At 40.3% G+C, this 18,182-nt stretch overlaps 1 protein-coding gene across 3 annotated transcripts in view; it reads left to right on the forward strand.

Annotated features, from left to right (window-relative positions):
* The window catches only part of HTT (huntingtin), a 111,921-nt gene that overhangs the window by 61,526 nt on the left and 32,213 nt on the right, over positions 1 to 18,182 (forward strand). For all 3 annotated transcript variants that reach the window (XM_060279042.1, XM_060279043.1, XM_060279044.1), the window contains 14 exons: positions 964 to 1,086; positions 1,409 to 1,647; positions 2,158 to 2,300; positions 3,260 to 3,467; positions 4,436 to 4,577; positions 7,877 to 8,056; positions 9,669 to 9,845; positions 10,309 to 10,385; positions 10,788 to 10,926; positions 12,430 to 12,552; positions 14,331 to 14,541; positions 15,851 to 15,996; positions 17,065 to 17,242; positions 17,699 to 17,794. In XM_060279042.1, coding sequence (XP_060135025.1) covers positions 964 to 1,086; positions 1,409 to 1,647; positions 2,158 to 2,300; positions 3,260 to 3,467; positions 4,436 to 4,577; positions 7,877 to 8,056; positions 9,669 to 9,845; positions 10,309 to 10,385; positions 10,788 to 10,926; positions 12,430 to 12,552; positions 14,331 to 14,541; positions 15,851 to 15,996; positions 17,065 to 17,242; positions 17,699 to 17,794 — 2,182 coding nt within the window. The remainder of the gene's footprint in view (positions 1 to 963; positions 1,087 to 1,408; positions 1,648 to 2,157; positions 2,301 to 3,259; positions 3,468 to 4,435; positions 4,578 to 7,876; positions 8,057 to 9,668; positions 9,846 to 10,308; positions 10,386 to 10,787; positions 10,927 to 12,429; positions 12,553 to 14,330; positions 14,542 to 15,850; positions 15,997 to 17,064; positions 17,243 to 17,698; positions 17,795 to 18,182) is intronic.

Here is an 18,182-nt window from a genome sequence, read left to right on the forward strand (position 1 = left end):
ACTGAGTCTGTTCCTCAATAAATATATCTTCCTTACTTTCGAGTAGGAGCCTCTATTGTCGTGTTTTGAGCAAGAGCCAGGGCATACAGGACTTTTAGATATATAGGGGGTGTTATCCAACTAAGTCAAACTCAGAGCAGTCCCATTGAAATCAGTGTAATGTCTAACTCTTTAAGTTCACTGATTTCAGTGAGTCTACTCTGCATATCGTTTACATGAAACCCACAAGGCTTGAAAATTCCAAATGTGTGAAACGTTTAAATACAGGGAACTCCCCCTTTACACGGGGGTTGCGTTCTGGGTCATTTGTGTCAGCGGTCCCGCATAAGCCCGTCCCGCCAAAAGGGGCCCATACCTCAGCAGTCGTGCATCAATTGGGACATGTGCCAAATGGTTGCTGACTGTATGTGGCAAATGTAAACCAGTAACTTCATAAAGTCAGGTAAATTTGATATCATGATTGTATACATCAGGCATCCCCAAACTGCGGCCCTCCAGATGTTTTGGCCTACAACTCCCATGATACCTAGCTAACAGGACCAGTGGTCAGGGATGATGGGAATTGTAGTTCAAAACATCTGGAGGGCCGAAGTTTGGGGATGCCTGGTATACATCATAGGCCTGCCTTGTTGATGCTCCCAGCTCTTTATATTTCTTTGTGAAAAAGTTGAATGTACATTCATGGTATACTTTTAATGCCATGCTGAGATTTGTGTTAGAAAGACTAAGCATTAGAATTCTGTCTGATTAGGTTGCTCTCAGAAATTAAAAATGAGTTCAGCATTTATTTATTTATTTTTATTCTTGTTATTTAACTGACTTTGTAGATTTTTTGACATTTTTATTATCATTATCATCATCATTATTATTAGAAAAAAAATCTAAAATCGGGGGGAACTATCATTGTAAACAATTAAACATATTAATGTTGGTGGTGACAAAAATGGGATTTTTTTTAAATAGATGCATATAGATTCTCACGAAGCTCTGGGGGTATTGAACACTTTATTTGAAATACTGGCACCATCAGCCCTCCGACCAGTGGACATGCTTTTAAGGAGCATGTTTGTGACTCCCAGTACGTTGGTAAGCATAATTTTTTACTTGGGAAGATGTGAGTGGAAAATCACAGGAAGCTAAAGCAATCTGGTAAAAAAAAATGGAAGGGGGAATTGTACACTCCAGCCCCCATCAGTATTTTCAACTTTACGTACAGTTTGTTGATTGATTGCATTTATATACTACCTTTCTGCCAAGGCAGTTTATAATTTAAAAATACTAAAATAAATAAAAATAATGAAAAGTTGGCCCTTGGAGGGGAAGGGAGGCAGTTCAATTTGGGCAGGCCCTGGTGTTGTCTTCTTCCTTCATCGCTTTCCTTCTTTTGGGGTTTTTCTCTCATTGGTAGGCCTCTGTGAGCACTGTGCAATTATGGATATCTGGCATTCTTGCCATTCTTCGCGTTTTGATTTCACAGTCGACAGAAGACATTGTTCTTTCTCGTATTCAAGAGCTCTCCTTCTCACCATATTTAATCTCATGCAAAACAATTAACAGACTACGAAATGGTGAAAACAATCTTGCCTCAACTCACGAACAAACTCTGGAAGAGCAAGATAAATATCTGCCTGAAGAGACATTTTCTAGGTTAGTCGTTTTTTGTTGTTGTACAATTTCCTTATAATACATATCGGGATAAAGTGTGTATTTACCGTGTTTCTCATATTATAAGACATGTCTTATATTTATTTTTTCCTCAAAAAAACACACTGTGGCTTATTTTCAAGGGATGTCTTATTTTTTTCCTCCTCCTCCTGCTGCGGCCGGCATTGCTGCTGCGCCTATCACTATGTCTTATTTTCGGGGTATGGCTTATATTCCTTGAATGCTTAAAAATCCTGCTATGGCTTATTTTATGGGTATGTCTTAAAATATGAGAAACAGGGTATTAGACATACTAGAATTTTGTAGTAACCCAACAATAAAACCTTACTACGGGCAAATATAAGTTATTTATTTATTGTGTCCATACATTTATGTATGCACTTATGGGATTCTTTTTTTCCCTCCAGGGCTGTGTTGACAAATAGATATTAACCCTATTTTGTTCTTTACTTGGGGAATGACATGGTGCTTTGTAAAACTCCCTCTCCCTAGGTTCTTGTTGCAGTTAGTGGGGATCCTCTTGGAAGATATCACTACCAAACACTTGAATGTGGATATGAATGAACAGCAGCACACATTCTATTGCCAAGAGTTGGGCACGTTGCTTATGTGCTTAATTCATACCTTCAAATCAGGTATTGCCCTTCAGATAATGTGTTGTTTTACATTATTGTGTAAGCCATTAAAATAAAGGCTTTACTTTGGATTTATTTTGGAATGAATTCCATTGAACAGTTCTGTTTCCGTTTTACCCGAATTAAAAAAACTTGTTTTTTAAATGGTACTGTTTGATTAAGCTAGTTCCCCTGAGAAAATTAGAGTTCAAAACCTTTCCAATTGAGAGAGTAGAACATAAGACTCTTAATCTCAGGGTCGTGAGTTCAAGCCCCACATTGGGGGAAAAGATTCCTGCAGTTCAAGAAGTTGGACTAAATGACCCTTCCAACTCTTATTCTGTTATTCTATGAAATGAACTAGTGCTGTTGGGGTGGGGGGACTCTGCAACTCATAGGTCTTCTATGGGCTCTCTGATACACAGCATCCTTGCTGTGCATGCCCCACAGGCCACAGCTAGACTTCAAAACAGATTTCTGTTAGTACCAGTAAGGACCTTCTTCCAAGCCTAATTGCAGTTTGTGTATCACAGCTGAGGAAGGTTTGAGCTTAGGGTCATCTCTGAGGTTTATGCCAGAAGGATGGAGGGGAGGGCACACAATTACGCAGCCATGTCCCTTAACAAAGGGTAGTCTTGTTTCTCTAACTGGGCCTCATTGTTTTCCACTGGTCATGTTTTGAAGGAAACACTCACTGATATTTGGAGAGCTTTGCATTTTGCCAGGATAGGGTGTGACTAATTTCAGTGAAATGCACTGCTAAAAATCAGTCAAAAAGAGATCCTAGGAGTACTTTAATAAGTTTTTTTCTGGAAGCATGATACTTGGAAACTTCATTAACTAAGAAATATTTAAAATTCAGATTGATAAGAATTAAATATTTTAGTGGCCTAAACCATGAGTTGTCAGGTGGATCTCTGTTATAATGTGCTATTTCTAATTTTTGTTTGGGTTTTTAAAAACCATTTTCACTGTTTTAGGAATGTTCAGAAGAATCACAGCTGCAGCCACTAAGCTTTTTACAGGAGATGAGCCAGATGGTGACTTCTACACCCTTAAAAGCTTAAATGACCTCGTTCAGTCCATGATACCCACACATCCTTCTTTAGTCCTCCTGTGGTGTCAAATCTTACTACTTGTTAATTATACTAACTGTAGCTGGTGGTCAGAAGTGCATCAGACTCCAAAGTAAGGCTATTTTTCATGGTGGTAGAAGTATCTTGTTAAGCAGTTTTGTGTGTTCATATTGTAAACAGCCCTGTGATCCTCAGATGAAGGGTGGTACATAAATTTAATAAATACAAATTGTCCATAGTTCATTCAAGCAGTGTCCTTAATAGGGGTTGGCACCCTTCAACCCGTAGTATAATTTCACTTGCCCCTGGCCTAATTTCAGAAGACCTCTGCTAGCAATCACTGTACCTCTAGGAAGATAGATCTGTTATCCCTTAGCCCTCTGGGCGGAGAGGAAGAGAGGCAGGTGTCAGAGAGTACAGAAAAGGGCGATTAGTTACCTATGGTCCTGCCCAAAATTGGCATCAGCCCTGCCTTCAACTACAAGCAGCATGCAACTTCAATTTCTGATTTTGCCTGCTTCAAAGTGGTACTCAACCCTCTGTGTGTGTCTCTTCCTCTACTCTTTGTCCTTATCTGGGTGTCCTGTAGTGTGTAATTTATTTATTTTTAAAGGGACTTTGCTTGTTAATCTGTGTGTATTTTTCTTGTTGCTGATGCCTGTCTGCCATTTTGTTTCCCCCGTTCCTGCTATTATTCCATTTGACTTTGTAGCCCTTTCTCTTGGGTTCTTGTCTGGGAGTTTGAGGGGTGGGGTTAGTGAAGATGTTAGTTTGTCTGGTGACTGCCCTGTCCCCCCCCCCCCCCCCCCCGCCACTCTAATCAGTTTGCTAAAAGAGGATCTAGGAAAGCTCCATTAGCGCCCTTCTGTTCCTCTCACCTTGTACAGAGGGATTTAGACAATAGAAGACTTGTCCACCTTGCGGCTTTAGAAGAAAATGATAAATTAACTGCACAATGAAGGGTTATTGTTCAAACTGGAAGAAAGTTTGACAGTTTTGTTTTCTGGAAATCAAAGTCTCCATTTAGGAGTAAAAATATTACCCCTCTCTCTCTCCGTTTCCCTCGCCCCACCCCCCCAGAAGGCACAGTCTTTCCACTACAAAATTGTTTAGGCCTGAGAAGCATGGAGATTACATTGAAGCAGATTCTGAATCCAAACTTGGTATGTGTAATCGAGAGATAGTCCGAAGAGGGGCACTCATCCTTTTTTGTGATTATGTGGTAAGTTTTGAATTATTCAAAATAATGCCGCCGCCCCTCCTATGGCAATGACCTAGTTTTAATTTTGTGTATTTTACCCTTGTCATGTTAACATTTTGTGCGTAAACTAGTCAGTTGTGGTGATTATTTACTTACTATTATTATCCTATTCACATGTAATTGTGATTGAAAACTCTTCTGAGCAAAGACCTGTTGCCTTATGCTGTTAAAGTCCACGGACATTGTATTGCTGCTAGATAAATAATAACTCCCAGAGAACACCTTCAGTGATTTTGATGCATAATCTGGCATATAAACATTTTATGTATTTGTGGCACTGCCATTTTCTGCACTTTTTCGTTCCCAATTCTCTGCTTCCTGACAATTATCCATTTGGGACATCAGAGTGTCAGGATCAGACACTCTGCCTACATATAGTGTGGACATTTAACCTTTTATTTACAAAAATTGAACAGGTCTCTGCCCTAGACAGCTTCTTAAAGTTGCTGGACATTTCAGTATTTCCACCCCACCCCCTGAAAATGTAAATATATACAATAGTTTCTTATCAGACCTAAATTCATTTTACTACTTTAACAACATAAAATGCATCATTTTAACTTGGCATATAAAATTATACTACTTGGCATATTTATTAAATTCACAAGTAATTCTATGTATATTTACTTAGAAATAATACTCAGTCCCAAGAAAGCCATCATCAGATAACAGCCTCCAAGTTATAAATGCCTTAGGCTACAATCCTGTACACACATACAGTGGTACCTCATGTTGCAAACGGGATCCGTTCCGGCGGCCCGTCCGCAACATGAAGCGCCGCATCAGCACACGCGTGTGATGCAATGTGGCGCTTATGTGCAAAGCGCAATTTAGCGCTTCTGCGCATGCGCGCAGGTTATGGACACACCAAACCCGGAAGTAACCCATTCCGGGACTTCTGGGTTTGGCGTGTCCATAACCTGAAAAGACGCAACATGAAGCGGACATATCATGAGGTATGACTGTGCTTTAGCATTGAACCCAATGCTACTTGCTTCTAAGTAGGTAGGTGCAGGATTGTAGCAGATTGTGTCATTTGAGAAGAGAAGTGAAAGTCAACCACAAGGGAGAGGTGAGGTCAAAAGGCAGCAGGTGTAGAATTCTTGTTTCTAGCATCTCCACACTAGATCACAGGTCAGAAGAAGAAGGTAACAGTTCACAAGAAAAAGAAGGCCCTATAGGTTCCTCTCAGAAAGGTGGCAGCACTCTCTAGGTTAAGAAATGCGTCATAGATTTGAGTACAGAAAGCGGCAAAGAGTGGCTGGGGGAACCCGGCCAGATGGGCGGGGTATAAATAATAAATTATTATTATTATTATTTAGGTGCGGCCAATATGTGCATGACTGCATTGAACTCAAAAGTCACAAATAGGGGTGGAACGGGGTATTTGCAGGCTTTTTCAATGGTGTTTCAAATATACGTAATTTCACTTAGATGCGCGGTGCCTTGGAACATAACCCCCACATAAATTGGAAGTTGCCTGTATTGTATATGTCTACCATATGCACTGGAACTATCATTTTCTAATGCTGTAGATTACCTTACATAAGAAATGCTATGCTATACATTTTGAGTTACTAAACTCCAGTCTTGAAAACATTTCACTCATTTGAAAAATGGAATGTGTCATTTTTTTTCCTTTGGCGAAAGTTGTGGGGTGGAAGTTCTCAGGTGAGGAAATTTTATTTTCCTGAGTGTTTCCTCTCCCACTCCTGAACTTTCACATATCTATTTTATTTTTGCTTATATATTTATTATATTTATATACTGCCCTTCATCAAAAGGTCTCAGGGTGGTTCATATCTATGAACATGGCACCACTAAAGACTTTTAAAGTTTGTTAGATATGTCCTCCTTCCATGATTTAGTGAATTGATTTTCTCCCAATGGACATCAAAGTCAGGATTTCTGCCATTAACTCATTCTGTTCTTGCCTCCTCCATAACAAGTAATAGGGCTCTATTCTGAAGTTTAATAAAAAACACTGCTTCTAAGATAATTTTGTCTTTAGTCTTAAGCAGTGTCTGCATCTAGGTGAAAACATAGCACCAAGTCTACCTGATCTCCACTTAAATACTGTGGTTTCTAGTACAAAGAGGGAAGATTGTCTTCCTTATTTTCTCTATTTTCTGTTACAACAGGGGTGGTTGTCGCCAGAATCAGGCACACAAAGCCTTCCAAGCCCCATCTTCCTCTTCAATGCAGCTCTGGGCTTCTGGGAAGAGGTTTAGTTCTGCCTAGCAAGACTCGTGTACAGTTGTTGTGTTGGGCTAGTTGGAGAGGTTTAAACCTCCCGAGCAAACCCAATGATGTGATGAGCATGACTGTGATGTGTGCATTCATTCATTCAGCCTTTACTGGCATAATTCAGACAATAAAAACCATAAAACAATGATAATCCAGACATATTAAACACATAAAAGACTCACTAGCCACCATTAAGTAAGATTAAGAGGTGTGTGCATGTCTTTGTTGTATGCTGTGTTTCATGTGCCTGCACACATATGAGAAAGAGTGTGTTGCATATATATATATATATATGCAGGTGGCGCTGTGGTTAAACCACTGAGCCTAGGGCTTGCTGATCAGAAGGTTGGCGGTTCGAATCCCTGTGACGGGGTGAGCTCCCGTTGCTTGGTCCCAGCTCCTGCCAACCTAGCAGTTCGAAAGCACGTCAAAATGCAAGTAGATAAATAGGAACCGCTACAGCGGGAAGGTAAACGGCGTTTCCATGTGCTGCTCTGGTTTGCCAGAAGCGGCTTTGTCATGCTGGCCACATGACCTGGAAGCTATACGCCGGCTCCCTCGGCCAATAATGCGAGATGAGCGTGCAACCCCAGAGTTGGTCACGACTGGACCTAATGGTCAGGGGTCCCTTTACCTTTACCATATATATATATATATATATATATATATATATATATATATGGGCAGGGCTCCTACATACTCGGTGGCCACTTTGGTGGCACAAGACCTTCAGAGGGTTGGCCAACTTTAAATGTAGTTCTCTTGAGTTAGGGTATCGGTAGAGGAATTCACATGTAGGAGATGTCATCCATGCAAACCTTTATGATTTCATGGACTCATAGAGTTGGAAGGGACCACAAGGGTCATCTAGTCCCTTCCTGCGTGGGAATATTTTTCCCAATGTGGGGCTCAAACCCACAACCCTGAGATTATGGATCTACTGGCTGAGCTATCCCAGTTGACAGTTGGCATTGCCTTAGAATTGATGAATCAAATTCTTTTTCCTTCTATAGTGCCAAAACCTGCATGATTCTGAACACTTAACCTGGCTGACAGTGAATCACGTTCAAGATCTTATTAATCTCTCCCATGAACCACCTGTGCAAGATTTCATTAGTGCCATTCACAGGAATTCAGCAGCGAGTGGACTTTTCATCCAGGCTATTCAGTCGCGGTGTGAGAACTTTGCAGCTGTAAGTTGTTTTGAGTTATAAAAATTCCCTGTTACCCCTTTTTCTGTGACTCTTATCCTCACCTTGAGCCCCATCAGCAAAAGCCCTGTGCAAGGATTTCTGTTGTGCTTTCCTCACTCTGCTTCCCCTGTGCACACAGCACCTCCCAATATTGGCTCGGGTGTGTGTGTGGCATGGGCAATGCTGGATCAATAAAAAATCCCATTCTATAAACCTAAATTTTAAGGGGGAGTGCAACCCTATCCAGAATCAGCTGGATACATGTCACCTGCTGTACCTCATGTTATGTAACCCTCTGGTTACATAAACTTCAGGATGAGAACACAGCAAACCCGGAAGTACTTTTCCAGGTTTCGACGCATGCACATGCGCAGAACAGGCACCTCTGGTAGTGAAACCTCAGGATCCGACCGGAGCTCCGGAACAGATCCTGTCCGCAACCGGAGGTACCACTGTACTAGTAATTCTGTCTTAGCTGGATTCCAGTTAGGAGTTTGATCTGAACTTCCACAAACTGTCATGCAGATCTTTTCTGGTTGAAACATTAGTTGAGAAGAGTTGATTTTAAGGACCTCTACATATTCTGCGTCGAGCTTAGGGATCATTTCAAAGTACCATTTCACTTTGGTACTTTGGTGGTCTATTGGTACCTGCTTATTATTAACAGATAATCTGTGGACCTTTTTGGATAATTGAGTTATTTGGGAGGCAATACCTCAAATTTGTTGGAAGATGTGTTCAACCGTTCTTGCAATTAGAGTTAATTGGGTGCTCTCCCTACTTATTATTTCTTCCTCTATTTGAAGCTCAGAGTCAGCTTGCCCCATCGTTGGGTCTAGTTCTACACACCCACTCTGAGTATTCTCCTCACATTCACAATCAACTTCAAGAGGGGAAAACGGGTTTTTTGTTGAAACTGTAAAAGCAGATTTGTTTAAAAAGTCCTCCATGTTTTATTGTTTGGGAGCCGGTGAAAGGACTTCCTCCTCTGTATCCCTGTAGCGTTAGTAGCAGGCATAATAATGCAGTGAGGAGTAAACAAAGAGAGATTTCCTTAGCAGAAAAAGAAAGGGGGAAAGTGCTCAGTTTCTTCTATTGAAGAGCTTCTCTATGTAATGACTGCCAGGAAGTCAAAAAACAAAATGTAAAAGGGAGCTGGCAACTAACAGCTAGCAGATAGCGGGATGCTTCTCGCAGTACTTGCCCAGAGTGTTTCTTAAAACATAGAGAAGAAAGTGCTGATAGAGTCCTGCGGAGCTCCGAAGCCTGCTTTCTGAACCCTAGCTGGATTCAGATTCAGTTTAGTAGCATTCATCTACCCTATTGTTATCTCCCAGCACTCCTGTTCAGAGTATCTTCTAAATTAGTCAGGATTAGATGCAAAAAAGAGGTAGAGTTGGGTGTTATTTGAGGGGGGGGGTTGACATAAAGAGAAACTCAAGGAAGTGGTGTGTACATTTTTGGGGTCCATGCCTTTGTTTAGTCTGTGCCTGAGTTTAACCTATAACTCTATTATGGAATGATTTGTTTTGTTCAAAACTTTCATATGTCATTTGCTTTGGGGTAGTTTAGTATGAAAAAAGCCCTGTAATTTTCTTGTCTCCCCATTTAGCCAACTGCAGTAAAGAAAACTCTACAATGCTTAGAGGGGATTCACCTCAGCCAGTCTGGTGCTGTCTTAATATTGTATGTGGACAAGCTTTTGTGTACTCCATTCCGTGTGCTGGCTCGCATGGTCGATACTCTTGCTTGCCGTCGAGTAGAAATGCTTTTAGCTGCAACGGTGCAGGTACCAAATGCATTGTCATGTTTATGTATACTTTTGTTTGTCAGTGTTTCTGATACAGTGGAATGTTCTTAAATTTAACTTACATTCAGTCTGCCTGTTAAGTAAATTGTGGGAACAAAATTATTTACCATGTCTCATAGGGAGACTTGACTGTGTTATGTGCAATGTTGTATATAAACATAGCTATTTAAATGCAATGAGAAGGGGAGCTGCACAATATATTAAATGTGCATAAGTCTCAAGGCTTTAAATAAAAATACATACATCTAGTATCTAAAAAACTTAAGTTTAAGAGAAAAGTTATTTCAGTTCATATTTGCGGTCTTAGGTAAAATTAAAGCAACAATCAATGATTAGTGCTAACCACAGTTTCTTAGTGTTATTCTTAACTTATCATAATGTATGTTTTATTTTTCATTCGCCAGACCTATACAAATGTATTGCCTTTCTTGTTTTTGTATAGAACAGCACTGCTCAGTTACCAGTTGAAGAGCTGGATAGAATTCAGGAATATCTTCAGAATACTGGATTAGCACTCAGGTAATGCATTGGTGATTTTCTTTTGGAGAATATTTTTTGTTGTATTTTTGTACAGTAATTAAAAAACTACTTAGAAAGAGTGCTCAAGGATATAGAGCCTTTCTGTTCTCCTTTGCAATTCCTTCTGCAGATTGAGCTACCTTGAACAGAACTCTAGGGCACACTGAGTCTATTGTCTCTCATTAGGAGGAAGGTTTGAGGCTGCTAAAATATATTACTTCCTACTTGTTAAGCACATCCTGCTTTTTAAAAATCATATATGGAAGTGTTGCGCTTAATTTATCAAGTGCACCATATCTCTTGTACTGTTGAAATTGTTCTCATTTATCCACTGGAAATGTTACCAGTTTTTTTTTGTCTCTCCTAGACTCTGCATAATCTGGTTGCGTTTCTTTTTTCCAGACACCAAAGGCTCTACTCACTCCTGGATAGGTTTCGTCTTACTGTAGCACCAGAAACAATTAGCCCATCATCTTTGGTTACTTCACACCCACTGGATGGGGAGAACCAGCCTGCTCTGGAAACTGTAATTCCAGATAAAGTAAGGCCGTAGATTATTGTTGTAGATTTACTGTAATTATAATTTTATTTTAAATGTACAGGTAACACTTTTCAGTCTAATAAACGTAGTAAATAGATGTACATTTTCTGTTCTGAATGCTAGAGATTGGTTAAAAGCAAGAATCTGTGTCTGTGTTGTTCAAATGTTAAGGCTATGCAGAGCAATTTAATGATTCCTGCTTCCATATTATAGAGCAATTGTATTCAGAGACACTTAGCATGTTAAAAATATTCCTTTTAGACATACTGTCCTTAAAGTGGGCCTAATTAATTTTATTAATTTTAATTGATCGTTTTTGGCAAGTGCTCATCAAAATAGGATGCCTAGAATCAAATACAGTGTTCTAAATAAGGACAAAATAGATAGGTCTTGGTTTCCACACACACACACCTTAAAATGCTAAGAATGTGATCCTTGTTAGAAATGTGTGGATCCCTGTGCATTCAAAAAGTATGTCTCCATCTAGAAAAAGATGGGCTTTTGCTGTAAAATGATTGACCTACGGTATCACCTTCTCAATAGCTGACATACAGTTGTAGTAGAGAATGCAGGAGGAGGGTGGGCTCAAGAGGACAAAATGGTGACTCTGATATGGCTAGAGGAATTCCTAGACCAGGCATCCCCGAACTGCAGCCCTCCAGATGTTTTGGCCTACAACTCCCATGAGCCCTAGTTAGCAGGACCAGTGGTCAGGGAAGATGGGAATTGTAGTCCAAAACATCTGGAGGGCCGAAGTTTGGGGATGTCTGTCCTAGACGAGCCTCCCTAAGACCTGGTAAGACTCTGGAAGTCTCTCCTAAAATTGTCAAAGGCAGTGTCTTTTCTGGCAGACGCATCCCTAGATTCCGTCCAGGACAGATTCCTGGTGGCCAGTACAGTGGTGTGCCGGTACCTGTGAGCCTATCATTGGAAGGCCGAGCTCCTGTCTTGGAAAAAACTGTCCAGGCCAACTGACGAAGCAGGCAGCACCTCAGTCAGGGCAAAGGGAAGCTTCATGCAGCAGTTTTTCATCTTGTGACCTCTCTTGCTTTGGGAAGGCATAAGTGGACCTTTTTGCATCGCTAGACAAGAACCAAGTGAATCAGACTTTTAAAAGGTTATCAGAGCATTGTAGCACTGCTTGCACTGTTTGTGCTGACAAAATTCTGATAGGGTCCATATGTCTGGTGAACTGCAACCTGATCAGAATTGTCATTCTCTTCTTAGCCTGGCATTTGAGGCTTCTATTGGTCACCCACAATGGTTGTGTTGATCCAGCAGAAGCCTTGGATGCTGTATGAAAAAGGAGGGGTGGGGTCAGTCCGCTCACCAATAATTTAGGATTATATTATCAGGTAAATACAACCCTGGTGGTGGCAAGTGCATAAGTATGCATATGCGTTCAACTTCTCAGTACTTTTTAGAAGCTTGATTTAAAGCAAGATAGTTTTATCTCTTTTGTTTCCAAGTATGTGTAGTTGATTGACACTATTTTCTTGAAAGGACTGGTATGTTTCACTAGTGAGTTCACAATGCTACACGAAATCAGCCTCGGCTCTGTTAGAAGGTGCAGAGTTGGTGAATCGGCTTCCTGAACCCGAACTGAGATCTTTTATGCTACATAAGGTAATTTAGCTTGCTGTCATTACAAAATAAATAGGGATTTAATGTATACTTTTATGAATTGGCTTTCCTTTTTCAAAATGATCGAAACAAAAATACAATTCCAGGTATAAAAATATGATTGCAAACAAAAGTAACATGCCACATATCTTCTTCTTTTTTAAATGCAGCTGTTTTAGAACATAATAAACTCAATAAAATATACTTCGTGTTAGACGTTAAGGGTGGAAGAAAGCCCTTAGAAAACTGTTCAGTAGTATTTTAACTATTTGTTTTAGATTTCACTGGTATTGTATCCCCCCCAACCGATGCTCAATTTGACACCATTATGATACTGTACTAGTTAATTTTATAAAGCATCACATTTCTAACAGTGGGAAATTTTCTGCAGAAAAATATAGTAGTGAAATCATTTCCACTCCATATCACTGTTGGTCAGCCCTTCTGGCTCCTCCTCCTCCTGCAGTCCAGCCTCCCCTCTTGGCAGGTTGATGCCCTCCCTCCGCTGCTTAGGAATCCCTGTGCTGCATGGATAGGAAATGACAAGCAGCCAGTGAGGGTGCCTCCCCAGCCCCTAAAGGCAACAGATCTCTCCTTTGGGGGCACAGCCTACCAACTGCATCCTCCTGCTCCTCATCTGACAGCAACTGCCACCGTAGCCTCTCAAGCCTGTTGGGACCATAGGGCACATGGTGGTTGGCCACTGTGAGAATGGGATGCTGGATTAGATAATGACCCTCTGGGTCCCTTCCACCTCTACAATTCTGTTACTGTATGACCATTGGCCTAATCCAGTAGGCTATTCCTACACACCCCTTCATGACAAGGATTTGATGTGTAAGCTTCATAATGGAATATGTATTTTTAAAATATCCAAGCTAAATTAATTTGGGAAGCCGAGCCTTCACATCAGGGAATAGATGGTTACCTTCTTTTTTTAGAATCCAGACATGTGAAATCTTTTTATCAAATATCCATGTTATTTTTCTCTGTTTAAATAAAAACTAAGAACTTTTTAAAATCTTCATTATAATTATTACTAAGGCTAAGTAAGTGCATGCTTACCTGAAATTAAGTCAATGTGACTTAATAAATATGCAGCTTTGTGACTAATGGGCTGCCCTGAGCAATAGGTAATTAGTAAATTGTTTAAAAGGAGCAAAGGTTATACATTTGCCATCTTGCTAATGGAATTTTAATACATTATATCTTGTATTTTACAAATGTAGAACCATCCGTAGATTTCATTGGCTATTTCATTTATTTTTATGTATGTAAATCAAACTCAGTTGGAGCACTGAAGCTGTGTCTCCCTTCTGCACACACACACACACACACACACACACACACCATTTCGTACAATTGTGGCTTAGCATAAATTCTGATGAAGTGCTTGCCACTCTTAGGAGGTGCATTAAGCTTATGCATTAAGCGCAAGCCTATATGTATACAATCTAAATATCTTGTGAGTTTTTTGCATTAGACATAATTACTCTTATTTTCAGAGTGCTGTGATAATCTTGTCTTGCACTAGGTGTCCTCCATTTTGTGGGTGTACTTTGGGCCAAAAGACCTCTACATCTGTCTGCTGTATCTGAGCTTGACAGGAACTGATGATGTAAAATTTACAACAATTTATTTCAATTCCATCTTGACTGACAGTCATTATATAACCAGGCTAGCACTTCAAATCATATGGGCTTGTTAGAATCTCTAGCTTTCCTTTTCTGTGTGAAAATGCTTTTTTTTGTTAACCTTTTATCCATCATTTGTTCTTTCAGGACTTCAACCTGAGCCTTCTAGCTCCATGTTTAAGTCTTGGCATGCATGAAATCTCCAAAAATCAGAAGAGCCTTTTTGAAGCTACCCGTTGGGTAACTCTCAGTCATGTGACAGCTATCATACAAAAACTTCCCACCAGTCATCAGGTTTTTCAGCCATTGCAGCCAAATGAAACATCAGCATACTGGAAGAAGTTGAGCGATATTTTTGGTAATAGAAGTAAAGAGTATTTATTTTTATAAAGCAGTTTGCTATATTGCAGCATTCACACAACTAAATCTGTACGGTAGAAGGTACCCCCAGTAAACTATTCCTGCCCCATCAAATCAATAAGCCATGTGAGATCAGCCTGCAGAAAGCTGAGGACTGTTTTCCTAGCAGGTTATATGGAGAAAGGAAATGGAAGTGAGACCATGCTAGAATGAGACCACCAGCATTTATTTTGCATCTTTAAAAAAATTCCTTCCAGTAGCACCTTAGAGACCACCTAAGTTTGTCATTGGTATGAGCTTTCGTGTTGGTCTCTAAGGTGCTACTGGAAGGAATTTTTTTTTATTTTGTTTCGACTACAGCAGACCAACATGGCTACCTACCTGTAACTAGAACTATGGTTTGCATCTTTAGTGAAGTCAAAGGATGATGAGTTGATCCTATTTCTGTTGAGCCAGTGTCATGAATTCCCACACTTCCTGCCTGGAATTTACATGACTTCACAGAAACGTTCTTTACATGCAGGTTCTTGTACTCCTGAGCAGAGCCATGAGAAGGAATTGTTTTTGTGTTTTCAGTACATACCTCCTCAGAAGAAAGCCACAAGCTATCCCAATTGGCCTGATTCTGGCACCCCAGTTACCCTGCCTGAAGTAGTGGAATATCTTTTCAGGTGGGAGGCTTCTGAGTGGGGCCTGTGTTGCCCAAATAACTCCAGCATAGTTCTAAGCTACATGGAAGCTCATTTGCTGTCTGTCTGCTGTAGTGTTGGTGAGACTTGAAGGACCCACCTTTTGAGGGACCTCATATAGACTGGAGGACCTCATACCTAGCATGAGACCCATGTCATTTTGACACATCATCTCACTAGTCTGTAAAAAGAATAGAGAAACATGATGCAGTTCATGACACAAACTCTTGTAGGCATCACAGCAAGCTTGAAATTAAAAATGAGAAATTCAATGGGAGAAGAAGGAAGAAACATCAGAATTAATAAGAAATCACACATCATTAAGGAAGGCAAGAATTCACATGCGAAGTATCTTAAGCATAACATTTATTAAGTCAAATAAGATTATATATAAAGGCTGCCAACTTTTACTGACTGCCACGGCTTCTCTGCGTGTAACAACTAGTTAATTTGGCAACATTAGGGGGTTATGTTGGTTCCCATATTCTACATTCATCCCAGATGATTTCTGCACATAGTATTGAAAGCTACCCATGAGCTATTTCCCCCCTGTGCTGCTCAGTTATAAAGTTTGATGTTTGCAGATAACATTTTAAATGATATGTCCTTACTATGCAGGAGACCCAGGGATGTATCAATCTACAATGGTCTTGTCTCATGCTTTAAGTCAGCATCTGGTGTTACTTTCAAAACTGCCACCCTCTCTTCGCATTCCACCTGACAAAGAAAGTGACATTCTGAAGTTTGTTGTAATGTTACTAGAGGTAAGGCCACAAATATAGCAAACAGAATATTGCTTATCAGATGTGTGTGTCTCATCACAACCTTTACTATAAAATCATCTAAGGTAATAGTTCTAGTGATTTTTGATTTGGGGAGTTTTATCTGCCATACTTCTATTGAGATGGCATATGTGGAAACCATTTGAAAGTACAGTGGTACCTCTACTTACGAATGTAATGCATTCCAAACGCACATTTGTAAGTAGAAAAAATTTGTAAGTCGAATCCCATAGGAATGCATTGGGAGAAAAAATTCGTAAGTAGAAAAAATCCTATCTAAACCGCATCCAAGATGGCGGATGGAGCTCCATTCGTAAGTAGAAACATTCGTAAGTAGAGTTATTCGTAAGTAGAGGTACCACTATATGTTACAGATGTGAGCACCGGCAACACCTGTTTGGAAAGTGAATAGGATGCTATCAAACTTTCTGTAGCCTTTTGCAGTTAGTTTGGAATGGGTTATGTCTATTGTTTTCCTAATTAGGAGGGAGAGACAATATGCACATTACTACAAGAATAAAATATTCTGTAGTGGATGTAGGATGCATTGACTGGGGACTTGTCTCCCCCTACCACTGGAGGTGCCACCCACAAGTTGAAAAATCTCCCACCACTTCAGTGGCAGCAAGGGCAGAATCAGTTGTGGTAGCCTGCCAAATGGCACCAAGCCCCCCGGGAGGCAAATAGGCAGAAGGAACCAGCAGTACTCACCTGAAGAGTGTTTCTGTGTGGGTGTCAGGATGAATCCATGGCTGCATTCTTATCTGCAGGCTGCCAGTCACCATAGAAGTCACTGCACTGGCTCTGGGGTACCAGGGCTAACCTTTCTCCCCCTTTGTTGCATTGCTTGGTCCCTTGTTCTGGGTATAATGTTAAGTTTGAACTAGGAGCTTTGCCAAGAAACAGAAACTGGAGCAAACAGGAAGCTTCCTCTTTGAGCGATAGGGTAGGGATACTTCCCACGTGGATGTATCCAAACAGCCATAGAGAAACACCCTTCAGTTAAGTACCAATGGTCCCATCTCATCTCGTATTGTTTTTATTCCTTAGATACTTTCTTGGCATTTGATACATAAGCATATTCCACTAAGTCTTGATCTTCAGGCTGTGTTAGATTGCTGCTGTTTGGCATTGCAACAACCTAATTTATGGAACCTGCTGGCATCGGTGGCGTATGTGACACATGCCTGCTCTGTAATCAGCTGTATCAGATTCATCATAGAAGCAGGTGAGTTACCTGATGGAAGTAGTAGGGGAAGCTCCTTCAATCAAAGGGGCCCATCCCAGAATCTTGTATCGTTCTAATGCCTTTACAAGTTTCATCCTGGGACCTGCTCTGTGCATTGTGTTTGTTTTATTTTATTTATTAAATTTGCATACTGCCTTTCATCTAAAGATCACAGGGTGGTTTACAGCATAAAACACAAAATAAAAAACACGAAATACAATCCCAAGTGGGTGTATCATCTTGTGCCTCTGCTTACTTACCTGGAATGAGTGAAGTTCTCAGTGTACAAAAATCCTTTAGATCAAACAGCTTCAACAAAATCTCATCAGCTTGTGCAATTCTGTCTTATGAAACTACAGTATTTTTGTTCAGCTTGCAATTCAAATTCTTGTCCAATAATGCTACTGGGGAATTAAAGATTAGCATTGAGAAATGCTTGGTGTGTCTCTAATATAGTGGCAGTTGAACCTGGAAATCAACTTCTTAGTCCAGAAAGGAAGAAGAACATTACAAAACCTGCAAGTGAGGATGAAGTAGATCCACAAAGAGAAAGTAAGGAGATTCAAGCTTCAAATATGCATATAATAGTGTTTTAATTTAACTAGTAGAAACTTTTACACAGTTATGTTGTTTTAAAACTGTAGCAGGTTTTATATCTTTGTACCATTTCCTATGGAAACGGCGTTTCCGTGCGCTGCTCTGGTTTGCCAGAAGCGGCTTAGTCATGCTGGCCACATGACCTGGAAGCTGTACGCCGGCTCCCTCGGCCAATAATGCGAGATGAGCGCCACAACCCCAGAGTCGGACATGACTGGACCTAATGGTCAGGGTTCCCTTTACCTTTACCATTTCTTATATATAGTTCCACATTTATTACTATTGTTGAAATATTTCCCCGTTTCATTTACGTATTCTGTTGCTACCTTATCAAGGCAAAGAT

Source organism: Zootoca vivipara, chromosome 9 (assembly GCF_963506605.1).
Source record: "Zootoca vivipara chromosome 9, rZooViv1.1, whole genome shotgun sequence".
Classification (NCBI taxonomy): domain Eukaryota; kingdom Metazoa; phylum Chordata; class Lepidosauria; order Squamata; family Lacertidae; genus Zootoca; species Zootoca vivipara.